This window comes from Amblyomma mixtum, chromosome 5 (genome assembly GCF_055824585.1).
Source record: "Amblyomma mixtum isolate Tamu chromosome 5, ASM5582458v1, whole genome shotgun sequence".
Taxonomy (NCBI): domain Eukaryota; kingdom Metazoa; phylum Arthropoda; class Arachnida; order Ixodida; family Ixodidae; genus Amblyomma; species Amblyomma mixtum.
In genome coordinates, this window is record NC_143016.1 from 110,921,456 (window position 1) to 110,933,888 (window position 12,433).

Here is a 12,433-nt window from a genome sequence, read left to right on the forward strand (position 1 = left end):
TGTGACACCTCTGCTAACAACCTTCTGACGACAACGATGAGGCGTTAAAGGCTCTCGCCTTAAAAAAGCCGCCTAATTTTCTGGCCAGATTTCTCACCCAAAGAGCCTAGACTAAGAGGCTACTAGGCTGCCCTCTGGAGCAGCCATCGCTGCCTGTCGAGAGCGGTACTGACCAGGGAAGCCTCCATCAGTCAGACGCAGAAGTGTCATGTGGGCATTGCGGAGGGACCAGCGTGACATTGGTCTTCCGTTCATGCAGTCTGCTGCGAATGATGTGCAATTTTGTCTAATAAAGGTAAAAAATAAGAAAAATAACAAGAATGTTCTTTCTTCCTTCATTCTCAACTTAGCTCGCTGCATATAATTGCCACTTAAACTGATGTTCCTTTAGTCTTCTTTGGTTTAACTTTAGACCCAGCGTTCACTTTTACTAATCAATATTACAATCACCGCCACAAGCCACAAATTTACTGTGCAAAGCAGAATCCTCTCCAATAAATGTCCAATTAAACCCTGTCCAGCACGTGGTGCGGCCTCCTTTTACACTCAACCTTCCCAATATTTTTCGCTAATCTCACTCTCGGTCACTGCCTGTTATATTTGCCTTCCCTCGAAATCGAGCTTGTTTCCTTAAGCAGGTGTGATTTATCTCCTCCTCTCATTGCATGCACTGCCCACAAAGATTTCGTCTCAGTTTCAACTAGGATGCCATTAACTCAATTTCTTTCTCTGAGAAACTGTGATCTCTTGCTGTCCCTTTATACTTATCACTTTCCTTTCCGAAGGTAGCAGCGCAGCCCTCATGTTAATTTAAACATGTTTGTTAGTCTCCAAATTTCCGACCCTCAGGTGAGCACATGCAAGTTCCAACTTTTGTATTGGTTCCTCTTTAGGGATAATGGGAAGCTTCTAGTCATGATCGCAGAGCGTCTGCAAAAGGCATAGAATATAATTTTTATTTTAGTATTCACTTCAATATCATGGTTAAGGGGAACGATTCCTTCCTGCGATAAGCGGGTGTATTTTCTCAGAACTTCTATAAATCACTGCCCATCGTAAGGAGTTGTAGCCTGTTGAGGTTATCGAAAATTATGTTATATTTCTTCGTAATCATTTTTATACTCACTAATTCGCGTTTCAAATGCTTCGTCCACTCGGTTTGCAGTTCGAGAGTCGTATTCTTTTGCAAGACAATGTCTTCAGAAAACGGGGCGACTACTATGGCATTCTTCATTGACCTCTGTCCCCAACTCTTCATAATCCAGCTCTCCGAGTTTAATTCCTGTAAATATCCGATGTGTACAGGAATTTACATGGAAGTGAGTATCGCGTCTCCTTTCACCACACCCTTCCTAATTGTTGCTACATCAAGCTTCCTGTGCAGGATTACGGTTGCTGTGTAGTCCGTGCAGGCCTTTCCTGGGATATTCACATATGCCCTACCATTATTGGGTAACACATTTCCTGCATGACTTCCGATATTTCTGTTTAGTCAAAAGCTTCATCGCAATCAGCGGACTCAATACACGCGTAGCATAGGCGAACTTTTTGCTCATTTGTGCAGATGAGCAGCAATTACTTAACTGAGTTACTTCATACAGATTTCTCATTAGCAAATGGGAGGTTAGTGAGATGTTCCTTTCCAGCTTTTAGGCTCATTGCTTGCCAATGCTACTCCGTGAAAACGTGTTGTTTACTCGCGGTGAGCAGCCGCAACTAACTGCGTCACTTTTCTTGGCTTCATTTATGAATTACGCCATACCAAACCGTACCATTCCTGAGCACCACACGGTCCATTTCATTTTACATTGCTTGTAACGCTTTCGAGCTTCAGTGGTTAACTCCGAAGCCCCTGTTTCTTTGGCACCACTGGCTTATTATTTGCCCCTTCATTATTCTAGGCCAGAGTTGTGGAAAAAAGGTCCCACCCCCCTTCGTTTCGACGCGGCCGACCATCTTCATCATCGTGCGTCAGGACAGCACCAGCTGGGCGACGAAGAAACCTCCCTCATGGGGGAAGCGGAAGTAGCGACAGGAGCGCCACCTCGAAAGTTACGCGGAACACCGCGGAGCCGCTGACAGGCTCTCTTCGGGATCCGGCCAGCGTCGAGAGCGGTTTCAGCCGCACGCTCTCGTCACCTTCCGCGGCAGACGCATAGAGGATGCGTCATGCCTTGCAGCCGGGCTTCTTGTTCCAGGCAGCGAAGCGAGCGTAGCAAACGCACGCTCTCGTCATCTCTCCCAGCAAGTGCTCGGGGATGGCTTTGCCTCAAGAATGCGGCGAGCATGGGAAGACGCGGCCGCCACAGCCAACGCGTACAAACGTTCGCCCGCCGATACCTCCTTCTATTTCCGAGGAATGCCTCTTTCATGGTCTGTATCTAGCTGACTTGCTCTGTGTATTAATTGCAAATGTAATAAATAGCATATGAGTGCTCACGCTTTGTCGTCCCTCCCTTTGTTCCCTCGAGCACGAACCCCTCCGCGGCTTACGAGTGGGAACGCTGCATCCGCGGAGTGGGAGTGCTGCGGGGCGGAAGGCTGTCCCCCAATATTTCCATAGTGTATTATGGCTTTCTGAACTTACCAGCATTGATTATTCTTTGCCGCAAGGCTACTAATATCCTCCTCCTTTATCAATGCATACACATGCGATTCTTCTGAGTTTTCAATGTCCTTTTGATGCTATGAGGCTTCATGCATTCTTTACAGCTTTCGCCATTAAAAGCTTTCGCCTTAGAAATGCCACACACATGGTATCACTGTTTCAGACTTGTATGCCACAGGCATAACAAAGACCTCTCATGCTTCACTTCTGGCCAACCCAACTGGTCAGTCGATAGGCCAGTGCATCTCCAACCCCAACGAATATCTCACAGATTCTATGCCGAGCAAAATGCGACGAGTATGCGACAGAACATATCGAACGAAGGAGTAAGCAAAGAATCGCACGAAAGTTGATCACAGTACCAACCAGACCGCTCGCTATCGGGCCCGAAAACTCAATCTCTCACGGAACTCCGAGTTGCGAACCAAGCAGCTCGCATGATTGCACAAAGGGAAATAAAGAAGCTTCGCTGCATTTCAACTTTCCCCGCTGCCGGTCGTCTGCCATCGGTCTGTGCATAGGCTCGCAATCGTTGAAGGCGATTTCTTTTCACTGCAGTGTTGCAGCTAGTAGAACTGTCTTCCTCGCGATTTCGGCAAGACCATATTGTTGTTGCGTAGGTCTCAGCAGATTTGGAATTACCACTGGTAGGCACCTGGTCGGATCCCGATGTGTTAGGTATGCTTTCCATTGCGTGCTCCGGAGTTTTTGCGAGGTTTGTGCGACATACAGTGGCTTTGCTGGAACTAGGCTGTGAAGAAAAGCCAAAAGCAAGCAAGCGACATCGACTAGGCGCTACGTCACCAATAGTCAGGCTGAGCACCAAATCCGCCGGCTGAGTATGGCGTACGGCGTACTTGCCACGCAGGCCTTCGTTTTTATGATGCCCTCGTTATAGGCACTAGAAGTTATTGTGGGCAACTTAATAACAGCGTGACGCTGATCACCGCTGTAATAGGTTTTGCAGTGTCTAAAAAGGGTACGACGCCTTAACTCTTGAAAATGATGGCCCATAAAAAAAGCAATGAAGAGAATTTATGACCCCATTAATTGACTCGGCAACCGACCCCTGTAAGGCTAACCCATCATTTATATAAATACCACAGGTGCATATAAATACCACAGTGCGAAATCCCACAATTTGATTTTTACTTTCATACCGCCACCTCTCCAGCAACAGTGGTCGTCATAACCTCACCGCAATGATAACGGCACTAATACTCATTGTGACATGCCAGCGGTTCCCGCAGTTGAACTCAGAGCATTACAAAAGCAAAGCCATGCATGTGAAACTGCTAAACAATTAATGGCTGCTAGAACTTCTCCCGACGGGTTGAAAGACCGTCTTGTTGCAGCAAATGGACCCGTTGCGTTTTGTTGACTTCTGAAATAAATCTTCCTCTTGTCGGGAAAATCATTTTTTTTGTATGAATATGTAACGGACAACATTGCAGCCCACTCTAATTCCAGTGCTTGATGTACAATCAACAATGTCAGCACTCAGTTTTCCAAACAACTCGCCTCTCTTTTGTTACCTTCGAGTTTATTGAAATCTGTCTCGTTCTTTGACCTTTTCTCTCGGGCTCTAATCGCTGTCTTCATTACGGAGCAAGGTCAGACACCAAAAGACAGGCCGTAATTCTTGGTCTGAACATTGGCACGCACGGCTGACGGGCGTTCCCGAGCCGCAGTCAATGACCTCATGTCGGATTCCTGCTTTCCTGGCATGTAAGGAACGCAAATCGAGCTGTCGTAGAGACAACACGAACCATCGAGCGAGAAGACGGAGAGCGTCAGGGCGCTTTCTTGTTTGGTTAAAAGCATCTGACGGCTCATTGGCTGAGCTCTAACATGAATTGCACAATGGCTTTAGCCTTGAATGCCCTTTATTCCTGGTGCTAGCTGGCTCGTCTTAGTCGAGCGCCATCACGGAACTCGAAGAACTTTAGCTGGTGGCGGACGTCATGGTTAAACAAAAACGGCTGCAGAAAGTAATGATGGCGGTTGTTTTTTATAGTGTACTTTTTAATTGCCAACTTTGTAAACATTGTTTATATAGCATCGAAGCTCAGGAAATAGGGTATTTTACGATCACCGTGGTAAATCGTGTAAGAGAATTTCTCCACTATATGACCAAGAAGATTGATGGAGCGCATCCCCTGCTTAACATGCCATTTGGGCTTTGGACTGCATAAAAAAAAAAAAACCTGTAGACAAGAGCGTATTCCCTAGGATACGCGGAAGTGTCACGTTTAATAAATTTTACCCTCCGCCCACAGCCACTTATGCTTCCGGGAAACGTGACGTCCCTACATAAAAACGCACAGCGCACGGCTCTAGACTCGCTAGTAGAGCCTTAAATGATATGCGGAGTAGGAAGCAAAAGACTTAGACGGTTTGGGAAAGCTCTTTCGGAAGTTTTCCGCACTTTCAATGGAAAAAGGAAGCGTCATGCGCAAAGAGTAATACGCTTAGAGCACGCTCCTTGTATATGTGCTGGCTAAAGTATGCTCTGACACGAGTGAAAACCTATGCGAATCAAAAGCTAAAAGCCACTCAGGAGAAAGATTACAAGGAGAAAACAACACGGTCTTCGAAATGTTATCTTTTACTTTACACGCTCAGCTACCGTCTTGAACTCTACAATCATTGGTGATGTGTGGCGGGTGATTAATTAGACGTTCAGAAAGGAATGCGAAGTTAAACATCACCTATTCTGGTTAGTCGAGTATTTCAGCGCCATTTCTACCTTCGGTAACAATAAATAGCAGTGTCTCAATCAGCCGCGTGACCAAAGCAAGCGCTGGAAAAGCCACAACTGCGACTCCTCATTCTGGAAATTCTGCATTTTGCGGGAGAAGGTGTATTATATAATCTCGTGATTAGAGGCAGACCGGCTGTCTTTATCACGAGTAAAATATTCTTTGCCTTATGTGCGATGGCATTTGAATCGTTTGTGAGCAGTCATCTCCAGTCTACCTACAGGCGAATGCACTGTATGATGTTATTACCATGGTGTGCGCGGGTCAGTTGGGTTCACTTCGGAAGTACGAGGCCTGGGTTTGCGGCAACGTGAAGCCGGTGCGCAGTATATCAGCGTAATGGTCTGCAAAAAGAAATGTCGCACGTATAAGGGGTCTTCTATGCAAGATTTATGCAACAAGCTTGAAATGACAGCACATATAAAAATGAACATTCGAATCGCTCATCGTACTAGTTCAGCTATCATCGTCCTATTCCATCACCCTAACTCCTCGAAGTTAGTAGTTTTTCACAGATTCAGATGGATTCAGGAAAAAGATAAAGGAAATCTTTTCCAGTGGGAAGGAGCCTGACCCAGCTCAACACTCCTAGTGCCCCCGGTCCCCTCTAGCTGTCTGTGTGGCCTGTCTTGGTCTGTTGCATCAGCAACGACTCTATATAGCTGAACGTGGCGCCTGCGCGCCTCGAACCCCTCCCTCCCCTCTCAACATCGATTATCGGCCTACGTGCTACTACGTCAGCAACCCATGAATGGCATAAAAGGACCAATCCACTACCCGCCACCTTTTATGGGCTTGGCATCACAGCAGCGATGCCCACGTTCGCTCACCTGCGTCGCCTCTTTGTTGCGCTGGTAAATTACCGCTACCCACTATTTGCAAACCGTACCAGTCATGCTGCCTTGCTTGTGCTGCCAAGCCCACAGTGTTGTTTAGCGATTGCTTATGACAATATCAGTGTCATTCATCAATTACTAATCTTGGCAGGTGACGTCGAGGACCTAAACGGACCTAACCCCTGCTCTACTGATGCATCAGATGAAATAATGCAGGCCTTGAACGAAATACGTACTGGGCAAGCAGCTTTGTTTGTTAGGCGAAATGAATAGCATTCGTTCAAAATTATCCCAGAATGATAAAACATTCGAAGAAGTTAGAACAAGACTTGTCAAAATTGAAGAAAAATGTGCATTCTTTGCAGCAATTCGGGAAGGTATTAGCAATGTGCTAACGCTTGCGGAGCAAAATTCAGGTGAAGTTGCAAATCTATCTTCCAAAATGGCTTATTTTGACGATAGATCATGCAGAAACAATTTATTATTTTTCGGCTTGTCAGACACTGACAACGAAACATGGGCCGAGTCTGAAAAGTTAGTTACGGAGTTATGCAGCGACAACCTCGACGTCACAGTCAGCTCCATGCATGTTGAAAGAGCGCACAGGCTTTGGAAAGTTTCAAAGCGACAAGAAACGGCCCATCATAGTTAAATTCGCTCACTTCAAAACTAGAGAAAAAGTTCTTTCTTGCTCTAAGAAACTAAAAAGCAGTGTTCTTTCTTGCTCTAAGAAACTAAAAAACAGTGACTACAGAATCTCGGAAGACTACTAAACTCCACCATAATAAATTAATCATTAATAACAGTCTATATTTTCGACGATTCCTCACAGAGAGTCGTTCACCGCCACCCCCCGCCCCCCTCCGTCCGCACGCCCTCTCCCGTCCGCACGCCATAGCTACTGCATATACCTCCTGTCAGTCCGAAGCTCTGCTCCTTGTCCTTCCTTTACAGTAATATCCGAAGCCTCCTGCCCAAACTTGACGCCCTTGAAAGTCTTACGCGCATAATAGATAGCGACATAATCATACTCACTGAAACTCTGCTAACATCAGCCATACATAACTATGAAATATTTTCCGTTTTCCCTAACTACAATATTTTCCGTCGCGGCAGAAAAAATAGACTGGGAGGAGGCATGCTAATAGGAATCCATGATTGGCTCCGTTGTTCTGAAATTAAAACTTCATCCCCTCTAGAAATATTGTTCATTGAGTGCCACGCTTCATTTCCTCCCGTAATCATTGGCGTTTGCTATCGTCCACCTGATTTAACGATTCTTTTGTTGCTAATTTTCACGAAGCACTTCGCGTGATAACCACGGCTCAGCAACGTACTCCCATTGTTCTTTTCGGGGACTTTAACTTTCCTGCAATAAACTGGTCCGACCTTTCCACCTCTACAAGTAAAGATAACATTGAAAGAGATTTTGTCAACACGTGTCTAACCTTTGGTATGTCCCAGCTGGTATCAAACCCGACAACACAAAGGAATCATTCCTCCAACATACTCGGCCTCGTATTAACTTCTCAACCTGATAATATCCCGCCGCTTCTTCATTTACCGGGACTCAGTGATCATTCCGTAATACAGTCCACGTACTCCTGCCAATTGTCACGCACAAAAAACACTAAAAACATTAACTCTATACGACAGAGGCAACTATGCAGCCATTAATTCTGAACTCGCTGATTTCTGCATGTGGTTTCTCCGAGATTTTTCAGAGCCATCAATCGAAGATAACTGGTCCCTTTTCAGAAACGAGATGCATTGACTTTTAGATAAACACTTCTCTACTATCATCATCACCGGAAAACCGTCGTCACTATGGTTCAAGAAACAGCTGAAACACCTCACAAACAAAAAGAAAAGATTTTTTCGATCCGCACAACGCTTTGACACCGCATGTGCATGGCAGAGATATTATTCTGCAGAAACAAACATGCTTATCTTTATCACGCAAAACTAAACGTACATTTTTCTTGTCTTTCCTACCTTCCATGTAGCACAAAAACCCCCGCAAGTTCTGGAAAACAATAAACCCATCACATCCTAAGCCTCCAATATTACATGACGACGACAACAACCATATCCCGAAACACGAATCTAGCCACTGTCATAATAACTTTTTTTTTTCAGTTTTTACAGAAGAACCTGTCGGTGACTTACCGGATTTCCCAGCCCTCGGCCACCCAGCTATACCACAAATTACATTTGATGCTAATGGCATCATCAAACTCTTTGAATCATTGAAACTTACATCTTCATCTGGTGTTGATGCCATAAAATCTGAAATCCTAAAAAATACTAAAACACTGTAAGTGTAATATTGTGCCACGTCTTTCAGCATTCCATATCAAGAGGTGTCTTTCCACAAAATTGGAAAGTTGATAAGGTTATTCCAGTCCCCAAAAAGGGCTCACCTGTTTCAGGCAAAAATGACGGCACCATTACCCTCACAACTGATGGAACATATTCATTATTCGCTCATAGCCAAATTCCTTGTCTCCGTAAAATTCTTCCATAGTAACCAGCATGGCTTTTTGAAAGGACGTTCATGTTACTCTCAATTAGCTCTCTTTATTAGTGACCTAAGCTCCAACCTTGACCGAAATGTTCCTACTGACACTCTCTTCCTAGATTTCGAAAAACCTTTCGATAAAGTACCGCATAAAAGACTGCTACTAAAGATATCGTGTCTAACTCTTAATCCGTTAGTACTGGAATGGCTTTGTAACTTTGTGGCTTTGTAACAGAGTTGTATATGCTAACAATTATTTTTCTCCAGGTAGCGCGGTCATTTCAGGTGTTCCCCAAGGTACAGTCCTAGGACCTTTGCTTTTCCTCATATATATTAACGATCTTCCATCTAGTATTTCCTCTACCATCAGCTTATTTGCTGACAATTGTGTAACTTACCCCCTATCACTAACAGTACTGACGCTGGCATTCTTCAACGTGATCTTAACCGAATCCAAACTTGGTGCAAACGTTGGTTAATGTCTGTCAATATTTCCAAAACATGTTTGATTTCGTTCCATCGTCGGCAGATGCGTACTCCTTCTAAATACACTCTTTTCGGTTCAGAAGTGTCGTCCGTCTGTTCCTGTAAGTACTTGGGTATTACAGTAACGCAAAGCGTAACAAGGTCATCTTATATCATGAACATCGCTAACGATGCTAATCGTTTTATACACCGCAATCTACGATTTGCCACCCCATCCATCAAATCATACGCATACATAACTTTTGTCCGTCCTAAAGTGGAATATGCTTCAGCAATATGGGATAATCACCAGTCTAACCTCTCTTTAAACTTTCAAAAAATACAAAATCGGGATATCCGCTTCATTTATTCTGATTATTCATACTACACTAGTGTGTCTGCTTTAAAATCTAGAGGCAACGCGATCCTTGAAACGCGATAAAAAATTTCTCGACTGTGCCTTCATTCATCATTCATCTTTAGGAGAATCAGTCATATCACGTGCTTATCACCTCTCAAGCCGTATTAACCACCATAAGGCCGTCTACGCCCCCACCGCAAGAACTACCGCCCATTCCCGATCTTTTTTCGTCACGTCATCCCGGGACTGGAATGACCTACCACAGGATGCCGTGCATCACATCAACGCCATCCATTTTAAGAACGCTATCAAGACCATTTTTGTTTAACTGCCATGCCCATCCCTCGTGTAATGACCCATACCAGGGGCCTTTGAAGTATCAAATAAAAAAAAATAAAAAAGAAATGGCGAAGACATTAAGAATTGGGAAAAGAAACCTTTATCATCATTGAATGTGAGTGCATGCATTTCTAATGGTGATACGAAAGGATCCAAAAGTTTCATATTGGTACGACGAAGAGGAAGTGGAAGTCGACGTGGCCTCCCGCGTGAAAGGGTCGCACGAAGAAGAAGAGGTTGTTGGTGCTTCCTGCTGACGTTGGTGCTTCCTGATGCTCGCCGCTAGGAACTATTCACCTACCGCTTGTAAATAAATGTAAATAGTATCTCCCCGTAACAATATTGTCACAGAAGCAGGTAGGCAGGTTTGTATTTGCCACAACGTCCAAGCGCCAGCGGAAACGGCCCGGCCGGCTAACCGACTAGCGAGCGAGCTCACGGGCGAAGAAGAGCGCGCGCCAGCCTCCTGAGCGCGACTACTAGGCGGCGCCAGTAATGCATTGCGGCATTGCCCCACCCGGTGGAAAAAGCATCGTCCCGATGCTGCGTGGCGAGGTCAAGCAGAACCGTAGGCTTGACCTAGCGGGCGTGGAAGGGCTTCATCCGGACAACGTGTACGACTTCCGACAGTGTTTGCCGTCGGGACGTACGAACAGTTCCTTGCGGAATCACTACGTAGGTGACGTCGCTGAGTTTGCGCAGCACTTCGTACGGGCCGAAGTAGCGGCGCAGAAGCTTCTCGGAGCGACCCCGCTGGCGAACAGGAACCCACACCCAGACTTTATCGCCAGGGTTGTAAATTACCTCCCTGTGACGAAGGTTATAGCGTTGAGCGTCTTTAACCTGCTGCGTCCGGAGTCTCGTTCGAGCAAGCTGACGGGCGGCCTCAGCGTGCTGGACGAATTGGTCAGCGCCGGCAACTGATGGAAGGGCGACATCGGGCAGTAACATTGCATCCAGCATGGTAACGGCTTCGCGACCGTACACCAAACGAAACGGGGTGAAGCGGGTCGTTTCCTGGACTGCGGTATTATACGCAAATGTTGCATACGGTAGTACCTGGTCCCAGTTCTTATGGTCTTCGTCGACGTACATTGAAAGCACATCGGCGATGGTCTTATTGAGTCGCTCAGTAAGGCCATTCGTCTGAGGATGGTAAGCTGTTGTTCTCCGATGACAAGTGCCACTGAGCCGCATAACTTCCTGGGTGAGAGCTGAAGTAAATGTAGTGCCTCGGTCAGTTAAAACGACCGCAGGGGCACCATGACGGAGGACTAGGTTAAAGATGAAAAAGTTCGCAATATCAGTAGAAGTGCCGCTGGGAAGAGCTTTGGTTTCACAATAACGGGTGAGGTAATCAGTGGCGACTATAATGTAGCGGTTGCCCAAAGATGACGTAGGAAACGGCCCGAGCAAGTCCATACCGACTTGGTGAAAGGGTACTCGAGGAGGACCAATAGGCTGCAGCAGACCGGCCGGCTTGACGGGCGGCGTCTTCCGACGTTGGCAATCACGGCACGTCTTAACATAGCGCTGGACAATAGCAGCAAGCTTGGGCCAGTAGTATTTTTGCCGTACGCGAGCCAAGGTCCGTGAGAAACCGAGATGGCCGGCAGAAAGCTCGTCGTGGCATGCCTGCAAAATGTCGGAACGGAGCGGCGTTGGGACTACCAGCAGGTACTGAATGTCTGTGGAAGCGTAGTTTTTCTTCTAAAGGACGCCGTCCCGCAAGGAGAACGACGACAGGCCACGCGTAAAAAGGCGAGGTGGCGATGAGACGGCTCCCTCGAGGTAATCGATGAGGGGCCGCAGTTCGGTGTCATCTCGCTGTTGTTGAGCGAGAGCAGGCGTCGTGAGAGCGCCGAGAAAAACGGAGTCATCTATTTCAGGTGAAGAACACGGGATAGGGGCTCGGGATAGACAGTCAGCGTCACTGTGTTTCTTGTCAGACTTGTACACAATAGTGACGTCGAACTCCTGCAAGCGGAGACTCCAGCGGGCTAAGCGGCCAGAAGGATCTTTAAGGTTGGCTAGCCAGCAGAGAGAGTGGTGATCACTGACCGCTCTAAACGGCCGACCGTACAAATACGGCCGAAATTTTGTCACCGCACAGACAATTGCAAGGCACTCCTTTTCGGTAGTAGAATAATTCGCTTCGGCACGAGAGAGGGTGCGACTGGCGTAAGCAATGACCCGCTCAGCACCATCTTGCCACTGAACGAGAACTGCTCCGAGGCCAACGTTACTGGCGTCGGTATGCAATGCTGTATCCGCCTCCTCGTCGAAGTGGCCAAGTACGGGCGTTGTTTGAAGGCGTGTGCGAAGCTCCTCGAAAGCCCTTTGCTGCTCGTCGGCCCAGATGAAAGGTTGGTCGGCCTTTGTTAGACGAGTCAGTGGTTCGGCTATCCGGGAGAAGTCATGGACAAAGCGTCTGTAATATGCACAGAGGCCCAAAAACCGTCGAACAGAACTTTTATCAGTAGGAGTCGGGAAAACAGCTACGGCAGCCGTCTTCTCTGGATCAGGGCTAATACCCTCAGC

At 46.6% G+C, this 12,433-nt stretch overlaps 1 protein-coding gene across 1 annotated transcript in view; it reads right to left on the reverse strand.

Annotated features, from left to right (window-relative positions):
• LOC149343367 (uncharacterized) overlaps positions 1 to 12,433 on the reverse strand; it is a 331,497-nt gene that overhangs the window by 34,208 nt on the left and 284,856 nt on the right. Inside the window, exon 3 of the mRNA XM_089542378.1 lies at positions 5,620 to 5,714. Coding sequence (XP_089398504.1) covers positions 5,635 to 5,714 — 80 coding nt within the window. The 3' untranslated portion in view covers positions 5,620 to 5,634. The remainder of the gene's footprint in view (positions 1 to 5,619; positions 5,715 to 12,433) is intronic.